Source organism: Lepidochelys olivacea (assembly GCF_965140295.1).
Source record: "Lepidochelys olivacea isolate rLepOli2 genome assembly, chromosome: 10".
NCBI lineage: Eukaryota > Metazoa > Chordata > Testudines > Cheloniidae > Lepidochelys > Lepidochelys olivacea.
In genome coordinates, this window is record NC_140420.1 from 47669416 (window position 1) to 47691905 (window position 22490).

The following is a 22490-nucleotide window of genomic DNA, read 5'->3' on the forward strand; positions in this document are numbered from 1 at the left end:
TGGCCCCCTCAGAGCCCGGTACCTTCTCCCCCCTGGAGCCTGGGGCACCCCACCCTCCTCAGAGCCTGGTCACCTCTGCCCCCCTTAGAGCCCGGTACCCCCTGTGCCCTAGCGCCTGGGGGACCCTCCCGCCTCGGAGATTAGAGCCTGGTCCCCCCTGCGCCCCCTTCCCCTCGCGCTGGGCGCCGCCGGAGCCAGCCCGGGCTGTGGGGATCGGACTCCGCGCCGCCACCGGGCTCAGGACCCTGGACAGCGGCCGCCGGGCTGCTCTGGGTCTCGCGACAGTTGCGGGCCCCGCCCCTGGCGGGGGTGGGCGCGTGAGTGGGCGGAGCCAGGCGCGAGCCGCGGTCGCTGCGGCAGGAGGCGGCGGCAGCTGTGGGGCGCGGAACCGGAGCTTCCTGCCCGGGACGGGGAAGGGCTGCGGGGCCTGACGCTCTGCACTGCACGGGCGCTGCAGGGAGGTGAGTCCCGCGGGCCCTGTCAGCCTCGCCGTGACGTCAGCCGGGCCCCGGCGGCTCCAGCCCCGCTGGCCGAGCATTGCGGGGCTCGGCCGGGCTGGGGCTGCCCCTGTGCCGCTGCCAGTATGCGCGTGCCAAGGGGCCCTGCACCCCCCTACCCGTCGGTGCGCGCCAGTGCCAAGGGGCCTTGCGCCCCCCCACCCGTGGGTGCGCGTCCGTGCCCGGGGGGGGGTGTCTTGTGCCCCCCCAGCCCATCTGCATGCAGGCACCCAGAAGGGGCCGTGCAGTCCCCAGTCCGTGCGGGAGCGTGTCTGCCAATATGCCGCCCCCCCCCCCCTGTGTGTGTGTGCACCAGCACGCATGCGAACGGGCCGTCCATTTCCCCTGTGTGTGTGTGTGTTCGGCAGGGTCTCCCTTCCTTGCGTGTGCTTGCATGCAAAGGGGCCACCCACCACTCCTCTTGTGCGTGTGTGCAAGTCCACATACATGCAAACGAACAAAAATACCCTTGCAGGTGTGTGTATGCAAAGGGGCCTTCTGTCCCCCTCTGTGGGTGTGTGTGCACATGCGAAGGGGCCTTCCACCACTTAATAGCTCTCTCTCTCTCTCAGTGTGCAGGGATTTTTTTTTTGAAGGCCTGATTGCCTTCTGCACAGTGACCTAATCAGTGGAATGCCCAACTGGCTTGTTTATTAACATGCAGTGAGTAACTGTCCTGTGTATTGCAATGAAAGATGAGCCCAAGTGGAGGAAACCTACTTTGCTGCTGTTGTGCGGTGTTTTGAAATTGGAACTTGGATTTGTATTTTGTCCATCTTTATAATGTGCTGAACCAAAACCCTAGATCTGAATGCCTTAGCATGCTGGGGCACTGGCTAACCAGATGTGAGTCTTGTGTCTTGATTCCAGCTCCAATTACAATGCAAGAGAAAATTCCTTCCTAAAGTGGTAGGCGGGTGAATTAATGCTCCCCGGGTGAAATACACTGGGACTCTGTGCCTACTGCATGTGGGAGGTGGGTTAATATCCCAGTGACTCTCACCACAGACCTCCCTATTGCAGGAGAGAGAGGAGTTGAATATTCCAGTGAAAACTCCACCACAGTCCTCCCTGAAGATGAATGGCAGGGTTGTGGGAGAAGATATTGTACCTGCATATTTTTATGGTCCTTTTTCTCACTTGTATGTGTTTCTCTATCAAGGGGAAAGTGTGAATTAGTGTAAGCCCTATTACCACCCAGTATGTCACATTTTAGGGAGCTGGAGGTGTTAGCCATGTCAGATAAATGTTTAGGATAGATTCACAGAGTGCTTTTTTGTGTATAGTATTGTCTATACAGAAAAACCGGGCCCTGATGTTGAGAATGTGGAGCCCACATGCAACTGATCTGCAGGCAGTAGTGGGAATTTCACTTCATAAAGAGAAAATGTCCGTTACTTTTTTTTATGAAGGCCAAATGGTGGTCCAATTAAAGTCAATGGCAAAATGTCCATTGGCTCCAGGAGGGCTAGGATATTGTCCCAAATATGTGTTGTGTATTTGTTTAACTTTTCATCACTCTTAGTTAACCTAATGGGCCTTGTCTGTGCGCATGGAGGGCTAGATAGGCCCCATTGGTGAAAATGACCCTGTCTCATCTGCACTTTTACCACAAATAATAACAGAGGGACTAGAATATTCAGCAAGCTGACTGTCCGAGCATGAACTTAATAGCTGTACTAGATGTGCAGGTGAAGGGGACAATAGACTGGGTTTGTATGGTTGTGTTGGGTGACTTTGTTTATGTGAAAGTGACTTAGTGTCAGTTTAAGCCCCATACTTGGGTTTGATCACTAAAGGGGCTTTACAGATTTGTGTGCTAGGGTTTTTGTAAATGTTTGCTAATTTTCTGTGCATCAGTGATGGGGCACTTAACTTGAGCACCCTTGGGGCTGATCTTTTGGAATTGCTGAGTAGCGCCGACTCCCACTGTCTCCAAGTGGAGCTACGTGTGCTCATCTATTTTTAAAAATCAGGCCCAGTGTGTCTTGTGTTTTGGGCACATGCAGTCAGAGGCCTCAGCTACTCATCTTGGCAGAAATGCCGAAGCAGTGTGTGTGATCCCCAATGCCAGACTTTCTTTTGCATCCTCCTGGGTGCCAAAAGCACCAGCTATCAGGACTTCACTTTCCCCTGGCACATTCTGTGATGCTCTTCTGTTTTCTATGCAAAAATCTCATCATCACTCCAATAACCACATTGGTCGTTGGGGCACCATCACTGATGAGCAATCAACCAATTGTCTCCACTCCTGACGATTGTGTGTCAGTGCTTCAGTCTCCGCGCAGTCCATTGCTGTCCACTCTTTTATGTTGTCAGTCCATCTCTTCTTCTGTCTACCTCTTCTTGTAGATTCAAAAATCTACAGCATGGTAAAAATTGAAAACGTGGAGATGGTATCCAATTGAGCTTCTTATCCAAATAATACGGGAGCTGCGGAACTGACTTATTTCCATACTTAATTCAATGAAACCTCACTTTTTTACAAATGTTAATGAAGCTGTCTTGCTGCAAAATTTAGGTCCAGCTTGTCATTGGTACAAGGACTTAATAATAAGGTGCTATTTGTACATATCTATTTATGGGTTTTTTTTATAGCATTTAAGCACTATCACTTTGAAGCTCACCAAGGAGATACGCTGGGAGAGCTTCAGACAGAGACCTACAAGATGAACATATGTCCCTCATTGTTAGTGAAATCAAACAGGTACCAGGTCTGTTATTGAGAATATGCCTCCCTGTGAGAGGGCAAGGTGTCAGTGTAACTCGAGTGAGTGGTGGTTAGGCCTCTGCTACAATTAAGAATCTCGCTAGTGCAGCTTTGGTATCACCTGGAGTCCCTTAGATTTCCTTGATCCCTTTCAATCTGGCTTTTGGGTTGGGTAGTGTGACATACAATTGACACTACTGCAGCCTAGTTGGTGAGCAAACTCTGCCTAATGATGGTCAAAGGGCAGGTTTTTATCCTGCTTCTTTTAGATTTGCCTGCAGCCTTTGGTACCATTATCTGTGAGGTTTTGTTTAGCTGACTGAAAGCCATGATTGGGTGGATAGTACCGCTCTTGAGTGCTTCCGGTTTTCCTCTCTGGAAGGATCCCAGAAGGTGTTTTGAAGCAATGGCTTACCTGTCTTGTGGGCTCATGTGCAGGCTTAAGTGGGGTTCTAGTCAAGGGTCTGTGTGCTCCCATTTCTTTCTCAGTGTACATATGAGGACGTTGTGGGAGCTAGACTATTTGAGCTGTGATGCAGTTAGTTCAGAGCTCTACAACTTCAGCAGACACGTGCTCCATGTGGCGACTGACCTATTTGGCAACCTTGGTGTGTGTATATTAAACCGGTGTTCTGACAAATGCTCTGCCTTCTGGGTGCGGTTCATGGTGCTTATACTAATTTCTAATACCCTGTGTGTACCTGTAGCTCTATTAATCTAATTTCCTGAGAGAGACTTTCCTTCCCTATGCACAGCAGTAGTAGCGGAGGTCACTATGGGTCCTTGAGCAGTCAGCCCATACCTTTAAACGCCTGGGGACACAGTGTTCTAAGTGGATGGCCCTTGACTCTAGAATTCTCATTCCTTTTCCTCCTTCCCCACCTCCTCCCCCAGTTGCTCTAACCAAGCCCAAGTCTGCTGACCTTCAGGGCCTAGTGTAAGGCATTTGAGATTTATTCATTTATTTTACAGTGTATTGTTTTTTAAACTCTGCATGTGCCCAGAACTTGGTGCACTTTATAAAGCAAAAACGTTCCCAAGCACTTTAATTTCTGAATGCAAGTAAGTTGAGGATGATACAACTTTGTGTTGCTTTCCACTGCTCATTGTCTTATTCTGGTGATATCCTATGCCACAGCATGTCCCTGGATCAGGATTTCAAACTACTCACAGTCTGGGCTTTGATTCTTACCCGTCTCTAGGAAAATACAAACCCAAACTTGTGATTGTTGTGTAGCGATGTGATGAAGTGGGAATATTCATAATGTTTTCTCTGAATATTGTATGGATGCCTCAGTTTCCCCTGTGCAGTTCTTAAGTATCTTGGCGGGGGGGATAAGCTGTGTGATTGTTGCAGAGCCCTAGAGGGACAGTGTGATGCTGTCTGCACAGAGAATGGCCGACACCCTGTCTCCTGGCAACTGATGGCCTGGGCCCCTCCCCTGCAAGGTGCCAACTGAAGGTGTTGGAGAACAAAGAGATCAGATGGCCTCCTGGCCCAGGAAAGAGACAAAAGCCAGAGGAGGAGCTGGAGAGTTTCAGTATGGAGCTGGCTGGGGAAATGGAGGGGGGCCCAGGTGGGGCTCTGGCCTCCTTGGCCCCAAGATGGACCTGACTTAGGGCTCCTGTTTCCTGTACCTACAAGCTCTGTTTTGGACCATGTTCCTGTTGTCTAATAAACCTTCTGTTTTACTGGCTGGCTGAGAGTCACGTCTAACTGCGGAATTGGGGTGCAGGACCCACTGGCTTCTCCAGGAGCCCTGCCTGTGCGGCCTCGCTGTGGGAAGCGCAAGGTGTGGAAGGAGATGCTGAATGCTCCGAGGTCAGACTCAGGAAGATCAAAGCTGTGTAAGCTTCTTGTCCTGGAGACAGTATGCTCACAGAGAGGAGGCATGCTCCCCCAGAGTCCTGACTGGCTTCGTATGGAGTAGTTCCAGAGCTTTGCCCGGTGACTCCATGACAAGCTACAAGAGCTGAGCTGGTTGTTCCCAGAGAGCTATAATAATGGCCACACTAGGTTAGACCAAAGATCCGTCAAGCCCAGTATCCTGTGTTCTGACAGTGGCCAATGCCAGGTGCCCCTGAGGGAATGAACAGCTCAGGTAATCATCAAGTGATCCATCCCCTGTCACCCATTCCCAGCTTCTAGCAAACACTGAACAATGTGCTCCCTGGTGCTTCACTGGACTACTCCCATGGATTAGAGAGTGGTAGGCTCGGTGTTTTGAATGTGTCTCTGTCCTGCTCTCCAGCCTGATTGTCTGTCCTTGGAATAGACTACAGGTGGATATAGGCCACTTGAGTAGGAGGGCGTCTACACTTATCGGTAGATCCACACTGCTGCAATTGATGAAGGGTCTGGTGAAGACACGCTAAATCGATGGGAAAGCACTCTCCCATCGATTTGTGTATTCCACCTCCCTGAGAAACACAAGGGAAGTCAACAGGAGACGCTTTCCCGTTAACACAGTGCAGTGAAGCCACTGCGATAAATGGATCTAATTACGTCGACTTCAGTTACTTCAGTATGTAACTGAAGTTGCATAAATTAGATTGATTTACCGGGCTAGTGTAGACCAGGCCTAAGCCTCTCCCTGCCCCACATTGCTGAATCTGCTTTTACTCTTCTGGCTGCAGCCAGCACTTTAGTTGGCATACGTGTTTTAGGCCTTTGTAGCCAGTGGGCTACACTAATGGCTTTCCCAGGGGTGAACAATAGATCTGCGTATATGCATAAATACTGTAGAGACGTGTGTCTAATATATAAGCCCCTTCATTTACAGTTTACCCGTTTTTTACCCCCCAAAAATCCCAGGTTTTACAAAAAGTATTTTTGATTTTCACCCTACTTTTGGATCATTCAAATATATAAAAAATAACTTGTTTTTTAGGAAAACATACAATATATTGAATGAGATATATGTATTACGATATATGAATGAGATATATGTATTATGATAATGTATTAGTCTGCGTATATATGCAAAGCTGCCTGTTGAAGGAAGGCTGTGTGTTAGTCTAGAAGATGAACACAATAAACAAACAGGCACGCACACAAGCTCTGAAGTGCATGCACACCTGAACAAACTGATGAATCTCATGCCTACCATGTACACATTTCAAGCTGTTAGCAGATAATGTTGTAAAGATCTGACACACTAAAATGGTGACACACAAAAATCTGTATCAGAATACATTTCAGAACTCAAGGACATGTTTGAAAGTTTAAAAAAACAAACTGGAGAAAAGGATGAAGTTGAGTATATGTGCCTCAAATGGTGTGGCGCAATTATTAAATGTAAATATTTATAGGCTAATAGTTCTAAGTCTGCAACAGTAAACTGTTTGGGGATTAGAGATATATTGTTTTCTTAAACTCAGAGGTGGCATTCTGTTTTGAGTTCTGTTTTAGTTCTGCAGCAAACCACACTGAATTCTGTTAATCAAAGCATTAATCTACTGAATACTTTCCCCCCGTCCTTCCATCAACCAAAATAAACCCCGATATTTGCCTAGAAAAATTAAGTTTTTTGCACCTGTTTTTGCTGTTGTAATAATAAACACAGATAAATTCCGAGGAAAAATTAAATAAAAATTGAAAATGAAGGGATATACACACACACACACACAAAATATAGCATAAACAATGGGAAATTCAACCATGCCTTATTATAGCACTGTCCCTGGGAGCCAGTTATTTCTGTAAAGGGGTACTGTACTGGGGGTTATTTTCATGTTGATTGAAGGTAACAGGGATCTTTCTGTCTGAGGATCATCCCAGGTACTGTTGCAGCGAAGCCAGTTGTGTTGTTGTTGTTGCGGTTTTTGGAGGGGGAGAGGAGGAGGAGGCCGGAGAGGATTCAATATACTCCCTTAATTTGGAGAGGATCTACATTGGAGAAATGCCAAGAGACTACATGAATTTCCCCAGGCTTGAATCGGTGGGATGGTGGGGAAGGATTATGGTGTTAGGACATTTGAACTTCCGGTAACAGAGTAAATCCTGGGAGGTGGTTGAACGTAGAGGAAACATTATTTCCTGTTGTTCTCAGTGTCTGTTTCCTTAATGTCGTTACTGTCTTTTGATTTCTTCCAGTTTTGGCAGAGGTGCGAGCTGTTCACTAACTTAGCTGCGGAGTAGAGACGGACAGACACCATGGCAGGTAAGGAAAATCTCTGCTGGTTCTTGTAGAACTGTTTTTTCTATTAAAGGGCTTAGTGCTTTAACGAAGGTAACATATTGGCTTCAGTGGGCTCATGTGTCACAAAGGGTATAATTTGGTCTGCATGATCTTTATTCCTGGTGATTGTGTGTGGAAAGAAAGAGCCCAGCTGGACTGTCAGAGCTCAGGCTGAGTTGCAAGGCTGGCAATGAGGGGAAATCATCTTTTTTTACTTATAAACTGAGCAAATCTGATCTGGAAATCGGTGAGACACAAACACGTAATCCCACTAGGCCACTTTCAAAGTCACTGCTCAGGTTAGATCAGCACTTTAACCAATCAGCAACATCAGATCCGTTTGGAGGAACGGAGACTTGCTTTGGGTTCTGTTCAGTGATACATATTTTATCTCTTGTCATAGAAAAGGTGAACAATTTTCCTCCGCTTCCAAGATTCATCCCCTTGAAGCCATGTTTCTACCAGGATTTTGATGATGACATTCCACCACAGCATCGCACCATGGCCAAGCGCCTTTACTACCTCTGGATGTGTGAGTCATCCCTGGGGCAGGCACCCTGTGTCTGCGGGAGGGGAAAGGATCAGATGGGTCGAGAGAGAAATGCACATGCCTGCTTCTCTGAATGCTCTTCTCTAGAAGTGTTAGTGTAAAGAACAGAGTGGCACTAAGGGAATCATCATCCTGCCCCAGAGTCTAGGGACTTTTTGCCTCTTGCATATTTCTGAAGAGGTTTAAACTAGTGATGGGATCTGGGTCCTGACATTCAGCTCCAAATCTCAGCTTCTCCGTATCTGGGGAGTGGGGTTCTGGGCTGGGCCATTATAAAGAGGCCCCAGTCACAGTGTTTGGGTTCCCATTGGGATCTGGTTTTCTGAAAGGCTTGAGCTCATCTCTAGCTTTAACTCTGCTGGCGCCAGTCATAGAACTCGTCTCAGGGAGTCCTCCCCAACCCTCTAGGTCAGAGGTGGGCAAACTATTCCCACGGACCACATCTGGCCTGCGGGACCCTCCTGCTCGGCGCCTGGCCCAGGAGGCTAGCCCCCAGCCCCTCCCCTGCTGTTTCTCCTGCCCCGCAGCCTGAGCCAGCGGCGCAGTGCTCTAGCAGCAGCCCTATGCTGCGCGGTGGCTTGGCTGGCTCCAGCTGGGCAGTGTGGCTGCCTGTCCTGGCGCTCTGGGCAGCGCGGTCAGGGAGCAGGGAGGGGATTGGATAGAGGGCAGGGGAGTTCCAGGTGGTGGTCAGGGGGTGGGGGGGTGGATAGGGGTCAGGGCAGTCAGAGGGCAGGGGTTGTGAACAGGGGTGGTTGGATGGGGCAGGCATCCCAGGGTGGCAGTCAGGAAGGAGAGGAGAGGTTGGATGGGGCGGCTAGGGGCAGTCAGGGGCAGGGGTTCCAGGGTTGGTCAGGGGACAGGGAGTGGGGGGTGTGTGTGCATGGGGCAGGAGTCCCGGGGGGGCCATCAGGGGACAAAGGGAGTTGGATGGGGCAGGAGTCCCGGTGGGGCTGTCAGGGGGCAAGAAGCAGGGTGGGGTTGGATGGGAGCGGGTACAGCCTCCCCTAACCGGCCCTCCATACAATTTCAGAAACCTGATGTGGCCCTCAGGCCAAAAAAGTTTGCCCGCCCCTGCTCTAGGTGATCATGTGCATGTCACAAACCATAGACCACTCATGAACTCTGCTCCCTCACAGAGCCTGCCCTGAGGTGGAACAGATCAGCCAACAAGCTTCTCTTTGCTGAAGGATTTACTGCTCTGATTTTCTCCCTGTCAGGCTCCCTCAGCCAGAGAGCTCATCACTTGGGAAATGCCAGCACACATCTGAGTTTTATATTGCAGCGATATCTGTGCTTGGATGCTCCCTTCTCTGCCAAAAAAACCCATGCAAGGTTTCTGCAAATGGAGAGCCTCTTTTTTTTTTCACCACCCAGACTCCTGCCAGGGCCCTCCTGAGTCAGGAATTTGAGCCAGATTGAGGTGGAAGCCATGGAGCTGTCCTCCAGCCCGGTGTTTTAGGTCACTACTCCCCCATTTCCCAGTTTGCAAATTCCACATCCAGCCCAAAGCAGCATGGCTGCCTCTGAAGCTGAAATGCCACTTTAAATTAATGTGTACAGGGCCACTGATGCAAAGTGCGGTCTCTTTCACCCAGCCAAAAAGTATAACCTCTGCAGTACCCTGCTCCCCAAGGTGCAGGTGCTTGAGGCTTTCCTCAGAGCCAAACCTCACCTACCCCTTCTGCAGCTGCTGTGTGATGTGCTCTCCACCAAGCTGTGGTCCCTTGGGTAGTTCCTAATGCCACTGATGCAACTAGCTGGCAGCTGGAATAGATTTCCCTTGGATAGGGACCATCTACTAGTTTGACCTGTGGACAAGTAAAGCAGACAGAGTGGCAGGCTTCCCTATGAGGGGAAGAAAATAGGTTTTACACCCCCTTTGGGCTGCTCTTCCTTCAGGTGTGTTTTTTTCCCCCTTCTGAAGCCTGGTGTGGAGCTTAGGAAACCCGGCCAATGCTGAGAGTCAGTGTCACAACTGCCCGAACAAATTGGGGTACGCAGGAAATGTTGTTTAATCAGAAATTCACTTCTGAGAAACCACCTCTGCATTTGGCATGATTTGGCCCCTTTACTGGCTAGCCCAGTGGAGAAGCCAAGGATTGAATGGCCCTTGGAAACTAAACTTGTTCCCAGAGGAAATCCTTCCAGGTTGAGGTTACAGCACTCCTGGCGAAGAAGCTTGCATGGCTACTCCACCTGACCTGTGCCTAAATTGAGGACTTCTGGGTAGCGGTGACAGTCCTAGTGACTGAAGTCACTACCCTTTTTTAAATGAGATCAAAGATTGTTCCATCTGTGTCCCTCCCTTCCCTCCCCACACCCATGCTGTTTCTGAAGCTTTACTGTTGAGTTTGCTGCTATGTAAACCAGAACAGTGCAGATGATTTTTTTAGGTAGAAGTTCTGAGATGGGGTGGGATGGAAGCAGGGAGAGGAGCAGCTGTTAATGAACATTTCCATCCTCCTCCTTGCGGGGGGGATACTACTGGGTGATTGGATGACACATACAGGGTCTGTGGGAGCGGGCGCCGGGCAGCCCCTGCCTTTAAGATGACCCCTGTTCCTTATCAGGTGTTCTCTCTGAACATTGAAAGCAAAATGGAGTGTTGCACTGAAGCAGCCTTCCCTGGGGAGTGGTGTGTGCTCCAAGTGCAGGTTAGAAGGAGCTGAATCAGCACCAAAGGGACTGGGTGCTTGTGCTTTTAACTCATACATCTATCTCCTCCAATGGACTTCCCACCCTGCTGCCTTGCTCAGTTTTCAGCTTTGGTTCTGTGTCCTGCTAGGAGTCTGGAGCTGTGCTGGCTTTCCCCTTCCTCATTCAGGGAGGCTGTTATAGTGAAATTGACAAATTATTCTGTTAAGTGTATTTTGCTGGGTGCCGGGAGGGAGATGTGCAGTCACTTTGATGCCCCATCCCTGATTTGGCTGCACTCATTACACTTGTATTTAATAGGCCCCTTTTTGTTCTCAAGCCTTGAAAAGCAAAAGCACAAACACCACATCTCTGTTGAACTTGTTGAGATTGTTTCTATTAACGTGCTGTCCAAGGAGACCCTTTAGGTGAGCCTGTTTCCTGGGGAGAAGACGTGTCAGAAAGGAGTCCAAACCATCCCCTGGAAGAAGGAAAAAAAAAAAAAAAAAGCTGGGGGGGCCTCAGTGAGGGGATGTCCTTGAGTGCTGCATGATGTAATGCACATGTGGATGTCCTGCCAGTCAGATCACTGGGTTGGCTGAACATTTTCATCTTGTACAGCGAAGCATACCAGCTGGCTGCTCCATTACATTGGTTGGTGGGAGGGTGTTAATTTTGATTGAAACAAAGATTCATCCTGAAGTTCTGAGGCACAGGAATGCAGATGACAGATTCTCCTCTGCATTGTCTAGTCTCTGGTAGGGTTCCCTTCATTGTAGTAGGCCTGTATCACTTAGCGTCCTAGTATCTTATTGGAGAAATATTTTTCCTGTTGAACTGATCTGGATGTGCCATAGACCAGCCAGGAACTTGTGACTTCAGTTCTCAGAATCAGTCAGTTGGTGTCCAATGGCTCAAGCAGATTTGTCCTGGGAAAGGCAGCTTGGCTGCTTGGTCCAACTCGCCTGGCAGCTCACTCCCTTTAGAAGCCATTGCTGGTGGCAAGTGAGGAGCTTCCTTTACTTCTCTCATTATCATCCTTTGGTGGCAAGAGAGAAGATAATTGTGTTTCAGTTACTCCAACTCGTAGATGATTGTACTTTTCCGCCACCCCCAGACTCTCACCTCCTGTAATGGGTGACATATGCAGGGAACCCACAATTGGGCCAAGGTTCATAGATGCCAGCCTGCTCCGGCTAGCTTGGAACCATTGCTCCAGGGAGCCTGTTGGGTGTAGTAACTGTGACAATTATAGACGGGAGAAGAAGAATAAAACTGAAGACAAAATCCCACCCTTTGATTAAACCTGCCTGAACATTTCTGAACCCCATGGACGTAGCCATCTGAAGGGCCCCTTCAGTCACAGCTTACTTTCTTGCAGTGTGCTACTTTGCTCCCTCTGTGTGTCTGTATGTATATGTTTGCAGTGAACAGCATCACCTTGGCAGTGAATCTGATTGGCTGCCTCGCATGGCTGATTGGAGGCGGTGCAGCTGTTAATTTTGGACTGGCAATTCTCTGGCTCCTGCTCTTTACACCCTGCTCCTATGTCTGCTGGTTTAGACCTATTTACAAAGCCTTCAAGTAAGTGGTCACAGCTGGGCACAGCTTCTCAATGTCTTTCTCCTTTCTTCTCATGAATAACCAATGCTTAGACTTGGTCACCTCTATTTGGGAATCCTTCCCTTCCCTTCCCACCTTTAACTTTACTTTCCTACCTTGAAAACTTGGATTTCAGGATTAAGATCTCAGCTCTCCATAAAGACTAATATATCAAATATATATTTTCTCTCTGAGTGGAGTTCTTGTTAGTGAGTCATGGGAGATTGGGAAGTATATGTGAACAGAAAACTTTGAATGCTGTGTTCTATCACATGGTAACTTGAACTAGAGTCCACAGGCACAGTGCATAATGAATGGATACATTCCAGCTCTGTTTCTGTCAAGTTGACAGACTTTGTGCTTTTGCTGCAGAATGTGGAGGCTCCTAAAGAGAAATGCCTTGGGGATCAGAGAAACTCTGAGAGCCCTTCTCTGATACTAGAACTGGAGATGGGAAGATAGGTCAATATTTAGATGAGTTGCAAGTGCTTCTTCCTAACATCACAGCCCCCTCGTTCCAGCTAAGAACTACAGGGTTCCAGCAATCCTAGCATTTACAGCACGCTTCTCTGACTCTAGGATCCTCTGCATTGAGTCAATAACCAAAGGGTTCTTCAGTCCCGAGAGAAAGAGGAGGGAGCAGCTAAACAGCTCCTTCTCTGACTCTGATTTAGCAATGTACTTAAGCTCCCGCTTAATTTTAAGCATGTGATTTGTTCCGGTGAAGTCAACAGAAAGTAGGAACATGCTTGTGTATCTTGCTGAATCAGGGCCTTTAATTCTAAGGTTCATTCTTTGACTTTCAGGTCTCATTGGGCCACGATGCAAAAGTGTGAGGGAAGAGGTATTGGAAGTTGAGGTTCTTTCAAATTCCTTTTTCCTGACACTAGATTCATTCGCAGGAAACCTGAAGACAGATCCTCAGCTGGTGTAAAGCTGCAAAGGTCCATTGAAGTCAATGGAGCTGTGGCAGTTTACACTAGTTGTTGGGTATCCAACTATCCCTTTACCTCAAGAGATGTGGCTCTGTGGACCTCTCTTTGTAGTAGAGAACACACTAGCTCCAGAAACTCAGTTCTCTGCAGCCCCAGCTTGCAGGGGAGATCTGACACTTTTTTTTTTTTGGTGGTGAATATTTTCTTTCTACTAGAGGCTCCTTTTACAAACCTTTTGGGGGTGGATAGCATGTATTTGTATTGGTTATGTGTGCAGATTAAAGCAATCCACGCATCACCAAATGTAAAGTACACCATTCTAGCAGTCCCCTGCAGCTTGCTGAATGCTTCATTAGTTCCCTACTTGAGAGCAGGGTGGACTGATTTAAATCAATGTGATTTTAAATCACCAAGTGGAAAGCATTGAGTTAATAATTTTAATCAACTTTTCCATTTGTACTTCAGTCATTTTCTAAAGAGAGGTGCATTCTCATTGGTAGGTATAACCATTAAAACATGTTCACTTACAACTAAATAGAACCTTTACATTAGTTTTGGTACATCTTTTTTGCTACCTAGGAGGGTATGCTATAACTATATACGTGTATTTAAGCAGTTATATAGCTTAATATTTTCAGATTCTTATTCATTGTACATTTTAGTATCTTAGAAAATGGTAAATGGTATATTGCATATTTGCCAGATAATTTACTTTTTGCTCTTGATTTGTGTCAAGCTGCATTGTGATGGTAACTGGAACTGAATTTAACACTCAGAACAGCATATTAAATTACTTTATTAAACAAAACAAGCCGTTAATACAGTACATGATCTACTGTGCCATATTTATAAAGCTTGACCTCAAAAGCTAGATGATGTCCCCCTGATTCTTTCTTAATACAGAAAAACAGCCTTTAACTCAGTTTTTGATACAGGCTTATGGATTTAGCTTAGTTATTTTTTATTGTTTTAAGAGCTTATAATAACTTTAGTCCTTAGCCAATTTCATTTTAAACAGGTTTATTTTTAATTTAAATAACAAAATAAAAAAAAGATTTTATTTATTTTTTTTAAATCACTGATTTCTTTTTGTCCACCCTGCTTGCGAGGAGGAAGGATGGTCCAGTGGATAGGGCACTGCACATGGACTCAGGAGAGCTGGGTTCAATTCCCCAGTCAGACACAGACTGGTGTGACTTTGTCCATTTCCTAGCTGCAAAATGGGGATAATACTTCACTGCTTCACAAGGGTGTTGAGGATAAATCTGCTAACTATGAGGTGCTCTAATAATATGGTAATTAGGGCTATGTATGTAGCTATATAGGGTACGTCTACACAGGGATAAAAGACCTGAGCATGGCTGCAGCAGGCCCAGGTCAACTGATTCAGGCTCATGGAGCTCAGGCTATGGGGTTTAAAATTGCTGTGTGGATGTTAGGGCCCCAGCTGGGCTATCCACCCCTCACAGGGTTCCAGAGCTTTGGCTGCAGCCTGAGCCCAAATGCCTACGCAGCAGATTTTTCAGCCCAGAAGCGCTGCAAGCCCGAGTCAGGCCAGTCACGGGTTTTTTGTCCCTGTGTAGACGTACCCATAGAGCCTTGGGGAAGCTCTGCCCTCTGAGTTAGCACAGACTGCTTCACGTGGCTGAATGTGAAACTCTTACCACCTTTCAGACCCCCTCTACCTGACCTACCATCTACCTGCTGCCATAACTTAAAGGCCAGAGAAGCCTGTTTGCCCAGCTTGAGCCCCTCACATTTTCCTTTCTCCTTCCTTATGCTGTGATGTCACTATCCTGACTATTCTTTGAGGGCAGCTCTTGTTCGCACTGGACCATCCATCCCCATTCTCATCCGTCACATCATGGGGGAAAAAAATCTCTGCTGGAATAAAAGGGATTGTTTAGCTGAGCTGGTGGCAGAGATACTGGGTGTTCAGGGTGACGAGTGCTTCCTTGCTGCCATTTGGAGTGCAGCTGGAGTACCGATTGAGACATGGGTAGCAGTGAGGAGGAGGATGGCGATAAGTTGTTTCTCTTATAGGACAGACAGTTCTTTCAGCTTCATGGCTTTCTTCTTCACCTTCATGGCCCAGCTGGTGATCAGCATTATCCAGGCGGTGGGGATCCCTGGCTGGGGAGTCTGGTAAGGAAGACAAGAATCTGTCACATTCAACCTTTCTTCTCTTCAGGTGCTAGGCACACCTGACTCCTCTTAGGATGGAGGAACAAAAACATTCCAGAGTCCCCTGGCTCAGTTAGTTCAGGACATTGAGTGGGTAGAAGTGGGAGTAGGGAAGGAGTGCATTAGTGGAGTGGGAGGAGAAGGGTGATGAAGGATGTGATGTGGCTGAGGAAGGAGGTAGAACATAAGAACGGCCATACTGGGTCAGACCAAAGGTCCACCTAGCCCAGTATCCTGTCTTCTGACAGTGGCCAATGCCAGGTGCCCCAGAGGCAATGAACAGAACAGGTAACATCAAGTGATCCATTCCCTGTTGCCCATTTCCAGCTTCTGACAAACAGAGACTAGGGACACCATCCCTGCCCATCCCGGATAATTGCCAGTGATGGACCTATCCTCCATGAACTTATCTAGTTCTTTTAGGAGGCTTTGGGGTGGTCCTTTTTAAGTGCTTGCTGGTTTCAGGAATGGCTTAGCATTATCTTTTGTCAGCCAGGGAAAGGGTCATCCAAGATACTGAAGAGTTTGGGAGAAGAATCATTTTAGAGTGAGGTTTGCCACTTGCAGCATACAAAGCCAATGGGTAAAAAAACATAGCTACTGGATATGCATGGCTGCAACAATGCCATTGTTTAACCAGAGCCCTTTTTCATCTCCCTGCAGTGGCTGGATCGCAGCAATATCCTTCTTTGGGACCAGTGTGGGTGCAGCTGTGGTGATGCTTATCCCCACCATCATGTTTACAGTCGTGGCAGTCTTCTCCTTCATTGCCCTCAGTATGGTATGAGTGCTGGATTAGAGACCCGAAATTGTGACATTTTCTGGGTGGCCTTCTGGGGAGGAGGTCAAGCTGGGATGTTCGTTGCTTCATGGTGTTTCTAGAGAGAGCTCCACTGGGTACTTTCCATCCTTTGGTCTGTTAGGAGCAACCCTTTGTTCACAATTTCTGGTGCCACTGTAGCATTTAGGGCTGAAACAACTGTTTTTGCCAAACTTAGAACTTCTCCAAATCTAGTGCTGTCAGATCTAGGACAGGACTTGACCCCTGAGATTTGAGTTTCCTTAGGCTCTGGCAAGATGCAGGCTGTGGGCTGCTGAATTTAAAAAAAAAACAGACAAGAACTCTTATTGCTCAGTTCGTCCTAGAAGCTGGGCAAGAATAACTTAAATAGGAATGTTGCTTGCATAGCTTGGGCTCCCTTGGGAAATTCTTACGTTTGGTAAGAAATTTTTAGCATTTTTAAAAAGTTTAGCAAGAATCTAAAATAAACCAAACTCAAGTCTTCATTAAAGCCCCAAACTTCCCGTTTCTCCTGTTCCTGAACTTCATTCTCACTTACAGAGGTCTGCTGCCCTGTGATTGGTTCCTTGATGGTGATCTTTATGTTTTAGAGCTAGGAACGAGATTTTTAAAGCCTTCACGTTATTTTTTTCCTGTCTTTGATGTGTGGGTTGCTCAGTCTTAATTACAACTTCTCTAATCCCCCGAAGCACAGACATGAGTTTTCTGAGGTTAGCAAGATGGGCGGGAGCTCTTGAGGTTAGAAAATGAGGTAGGTGTTTGTGAAAGGTGTCTGATGAAATGCAACTTTCGTTCTATCCTGTTTCCTGCCTTAGGAATATAGATATAGAGGGGACTGAATGACTCTGGGGAAGACTTGTAATAGGGTAGGTTTTCTGTTCCAATCTATAGTGACCAAACATAGTTACCTTCAGGTGATTGATCGGTGGCATATGTGCACTGAGTTGATTGTCTCATTACGGTTTCCAGTGAACAGTCACCCACATCATGAACTACCGTCCCAATTGGTCAATTTGCTTCTCTTGTTGGCCGTCTATGGTAGAGCGCAAAAACTAAATGGAGATGGAGGACGAACTGCTTTCACCCATCAGAGTGGGTCCCATTAGGCCAGGGTTGAGCCTCTTTGGTGAGAAGAGTTGCACCGCCAGGGCTGTTGTGTGGAGCGTCCCCGTCTCCAGGGCTGTCGTTCCAACATCTGTCGGTTTCGGTCCTGATCCTGAGGGGTTGAGCACCTACAACTGCCCATGAAGTCAATGGGAGCTGCCAGTGCTCAGCACCTCTCGGGATTGGACACTTTGTGTTAGGTTCTGTCAGGTGAGCCAGACAATTAAAAACAATAGTTGGGGGCTCGCCTCTGTGAATCAGTGATTTCTTTTCTCTCTACCCTGCCTAAATAAACAGGTGCATAAATTTTACCGGGGCAGTGGAGGGAGTTTCAGCAAAGCACAGGAAGAGTGGACCACGGGAGCTTGGAAGAACCCGCATGTACAACAGGCAGCGCACAACGCGGCAGTCGGAGCTGCACAAGGGGCCACGATGCAGCACGAAACACAGTATTCTGCCACTCCTAACTACACCTATTCCAATGAGATGTGAGCAGAAGACTCTGTCCTGAGGTGGGGTGGGGAGGGGAGGTGGGGAGAGGAGAGGGAGAATACTGCTGAGCCAGTTCTGTGTAAGCATTTCAATAAGGGAAGTGTAAGATACTTGATTTTTTCCATTTACTCTAGAACAGGGTTGGTTTCTTTTTTCTTTTTCTTTTTTCTGATTCTCTTTTCTCATTTTGAAGAAGCTGTGAGTTGACCTGCAGGACGCTCATGCTGTGTGGTAGTAACTGTGTGCTTGTGTTCCCCTGTGAAGTAGTGTACGGTGGTGATTTTTAAATTACTGTGGTGATAGGTGTATGTAATAACATCAGCAAAAAAAATAAAACCCCAACAAGCTTACCAAAATGTCAAGAGCAAAACTGAAGATCCCTAACAACTTGGGAGTTCCAGTGGCTAATACTTCCAGTTGCTAATGTGTGGCTAGTAGTGGCTGTCTCTAGCGAGGACTGGTACCAGTTCATCCAATCCCAGGAATTATTTTTATTGTAGCAAGTTACTAGCTGATTTGGCACTTAAATTCTCTGAAGCCAGGAGGGGCTCCCAGTCCATATCGTCCCTCCTAGGTTCAGAGACAACAGGTTCTCCTAATACATGGTGTTGTAATCATTTATTCTTCGATGTATTGTGAGGAAGACAGTATTGGTGTGTAACTGTACAGCAAGGGCCCCAAGGCAGTATTGGGAGTTTGCCCTGTTTGAATTGTAGTGGACCTTCCCTTTAGTGTGAAACTTTGGTACATTCCAAAAGCTCTGGTCTGAGTTCCACACTCCAAGCCCTATATTTTTAAGGTGTTCAGGTGGGAAAAGTGATTGTAAAATTGGTGCAGTGTTTTTCAACAGATCTACTCTTTGGCATAGTAAGGGCCAAATCTTGTTACTAGAAACATTGCTTCAATGGTATTGCTTATGTAAGTAGTGTGACCAGGATTTGGCCCTTCAAATTATCAAGTCATCTGCTGGTTTTAGGCTCCTTTGAAAACCAGAAGCTAAGGGAGTGAAGTACCCAACTTCCCTTGAAATTCATTGGGATCAGGCTTGCTTGCTAATCCCAACTTTAATGTCTAAGTGTTTGCTCCTGTTGGCCCTGAAAACCCCATGCAGCTAGGGGAGAGCAAGTTGGATTCAGACATCTTGCACATTGTCGGTGCAGTGGTCAACTAAATTTGCACTGTCACATTTGCTGATATAAAATGCAGAAGAAAACAACAACTTCAATTTCAGATCCTGAGTGGAATTTATAGCCCTGGCGGTTAAAAGAAAAATATTTTGACTCCGAGGCAATGGATGTTACTGGGAAGGAATAGGGGTGAAATATGCTTATTTTTAGAGAGAGACATTTTAGACTTTGAAAGCACTTTAAGTAGGGAGGCCAGATTTTCACCAAACCATAATCGGAAATTAGTTCACATTTAATCTAATCAGGCCCCTTTGATCAAGTATCTCCTTTCTTCCCTGATCAATGCTCCCCAAAGTCTTAAACCTGTAGCAGCAGACAAGTGGTGGTCCTGTAATTTAGTGACTCAACATTCCACAGCTTATTTGTTTTCTAGTTGCCCTGCTTTTCAGGCCATCAAAATCCTTTCTCTTAGCTGTCTAATAATGTCTGTATATGAAATATATATGCAAGAATTATGCCGATAGGAATGATTTTTTTCCAGCAAAGCCAACCAAGAATAAAGAAGTTTCCTTTTTAAGGATGCAACTTAAATAATTCTGCAGCAGCCAGTTGTCTTTTGACAAGGTTGTGAAATAAAGGTATGATAAAAATGTATATATCTTATGGAGGAAAGGAAGCCTTCACTGAGCCTATTATATACTTAATCAGATTTTGAATATTGTGCAATTAATTATAGCTAGTCTAAAATGTATTCTACCAAACCTTGTGGTCTGTTAGTCCCCTGGTTGAGAATGTAGACATTAACAGTGATTATTTCGCCTTCTGTATTCATAGTAAGAGAGGCAACCTATTAAAACACGCAGTAACACAAACATACAGCTTTAGCCAACCCTCCTCTCTATTACATGCCCAAAATCTATGAATGTGACTGATCCTCAGTAAAATGACACAGAATGCATCAGTATGGCTGCCACCGATGACAGAAGCTGTGCAGAATACGGTACCTTGATTTAATTATTGTTTGTACTTAACCTGTGACTGCTAGCCGAATGGTGCCAAGAGTTTAGATACTGCTCTAACTCTGGAGAAACTCCAATGAAATCAAAGGATTCACAGTAGATTCTCACCAATATGAGATTACAATCTGCTCTGGCCCATTGGTGGAGTCAGCATTTCCAATGGCAAATCGGATGCCAATGTAGCTTTTTGGCTGGCAGGTAGGGTGAGGGGGGTGTTACTTCAAAATAGCAACAGTTCATTGGCTATAAAGTATTCACACAGTTAAATTCCTCACAAATCTGCAACCCCCATTCTCTATCTTTTTGTCTGGAGATTCCTCACTCTGTCTTGAGTTTTATGTTCTACGTGTGTCCAGCCAATTCCGAAAGGCGGGGCTATAAAGATATGATTATGTCACAGTGATCATCACTGGCACAGAACTGTGAATTTTGCCATTTATGTGGACCTTGTTGCCACAGATTAACAGTTCGTTAGCTTTGATCTAGACCTGTTCCAAAGAGGACTATATCAAAGCAAACAGCAGCAGGGTCCACAGAGTTGCTCTGACCATAGCGTGAAACTATCTGTTTTTACTGTGATTGTGCTGTGAATTACGCATAATTTTACTATGACAAAATCTTAAGCCACAGTGATGCATCGTAGGCCCAACTTCCATTCTGAGAGGTGCAGGTATTTTGTTATCTTGCAAACAGTGGCATTTAGATTCCTTGACCACACAACTGGGAGTGTTTCATGCCTATTAAAAATATGAATATTGTTAAGTAAATCTCACAATCTTCTTTCCAACTGTATCTACTAAATGAAAAACAAAACATTAGAATCTGTGAGCACAGTCCATTTGTCTATACCTCATGAGTGCGTTGTGTCCAACCTTATTATGCACTAAATTATGTATGCTAAGATTTTAACTCTAGCATAAAGCCCCTACTACTTAACATAGGTCTTTCCAGAGACCTATCATTGGTCTAAAGACTGTATTATATAGAAAATATTTCACTCTTTGCTCTCCAGGGCTCATCCCTCAGCTAATCTCCACCATCTGCTCATTGGCTACCTGGAGTAATCCACTCGCCTCTTGTGTAGATCTAATAAAAACTGGTTAATCCTGCATGGATTAGACTGCAGTGTAGATGGGTGCTTTGAAAGCTCACTGATGCCTGGTGCTCTGCTCTTATCTTCTCACAGCTCTATTCCTTTCCCTTTCTCTTATTTTTCCCCCTCCCAGCAGCAAATTTCTTGCTAGCCTCAAAGTCTTATTAAAACACAACAATAAATGGAATCCTTGCTGGAGTAAATAGAATAATTTTCTGAGGACTTGAAAACCTACTTCAGCAAACAGCACAAGTTCTTTAAATGATGAGGTATGTTCATTAATATTTCTGGTCCTCTTCATCCTCGTGCCCTGGAAACAACTTTCAGAGGCCAACACTCTTAAGTGCACAGATCGGCGCTGTGGCACTATAAAAAACATTTCATGAATTGAGACACTCACAAGTTAATATATTATAGCTATTTCCTCACTCTGTTAAAATGGAGTTTTATTCCTAATTCTGTCTGGAAAGAATTTGCTAAACTAGTGTGGAGTTTCAGATGGTCATAATTAGGGACATGCTGCTGTATTGAAGCAGGTATTCTACGATTAACTACACTAAAGCACCATATGCCATCCCCATTTACGGAACTGACTCAGGCCCACCTTTGTAACACAAAGATAAAATAATAAACCTCACAGCCTGGGAGTAAAGTGCCAGGCATAGAATGAGAAAAGGGACATGGGGCTCCATAACAGCATGAGAACAAATCTCTTCAAATCGTAAGAGAAAGCCCTTTGGGCGCTGGATAAGAATTAGGCTCAGTGTTCGAACTAGAGGTGGGCTGAGGAGAGTCGGTGCTTGGATCTGTGTCGGGCGAAGGTTGAAGGCTGAAATCCAGCAATCTTCTCTCAGGAGAATTCCATCATCTTTGGAGTACACCAAGCCAAACAAGATCCTGGAGAATAAAAGGTCCCATTGCTCTTTGGATTCAACCCTGATCCAGAATTAGAGGGGTGGGTGTACGTCTGTGTATTCAGATCCAACCTAGCATCTCCCAAAACTTCTGGATGTATGTACGATTCTAGCTCAGTCCAGTCTCTAGTTGGAACATTGCACGCCATATGTAACTTTTAATTTGTCGGTGGAGGCAAGTGGTGGTTGTGAGCATGGCCTAGTCTGTGACATAAACAGTCTTAAGGCGAAGTGGTCTGGAATCTAATAATGTGCTTTCTGAGAAGGTTCTGTGGGAAATTTGCACTGCATCATGGTGGGTTTTGCTTCTGTAACAAACAGTAGAGAATGCTCTGGCATGACAGGTTCTAGTCGGAGTTCAGCTGGATAGTAGAGAACAGAAAAACCTCTATGACCAGTGTGTATTTCAGCATAGTTCAGTGTAGTGATGGTGCCATATAATCCTTTCAATGTATCAACAGTCAGGGTTTTTTTAAATTGTAAAACAAATTGGATGGATGGTTAAATATTTGGACCATTTGTGACTATTCAGAAAGCTGCTGTTTCCTTGAGTCATTCCGTGTCTGTCCTGATAAATCAGTGTCATTCTGGAGAATAACAATAAACAAAAATTCTCTAAAGCAAGGTGTGAAAATGTTGTTTGTTG

At 46.1% G+C, this 22490-nt stretch overlaps 1 protein-coding gene across 1 annotated transcript; it reads left to right on the forward strand.

Moving 5' to 3' along the window:
• The first annotated feature begins 322 nt into the window (after positions 1-322).
• Positions 323-22464, forward strand: SCAMP5 (secretory carrier membrane protein 5). Its single transcript, XM_084642418.1, has 7 exons — positions 323-461; positions 7304-7370; positions 7792-7920; positions 12000-12156; positions 15153-15254; positions 15957-16074; positions 17497-22464. Exons 2-7 carry the CDS (start codon positions 7364-7366, stop codon positions 17689-17691), a joined length of 708 nt encoding a protein of 235 aa, XP_084498544.1. The 5' UTR covers positions 323-461; positions 7304-7363; the 3' UTR covers positions 17692-22464.
• Positions 22465-22490: the final 26 nt, after the last annotated feature.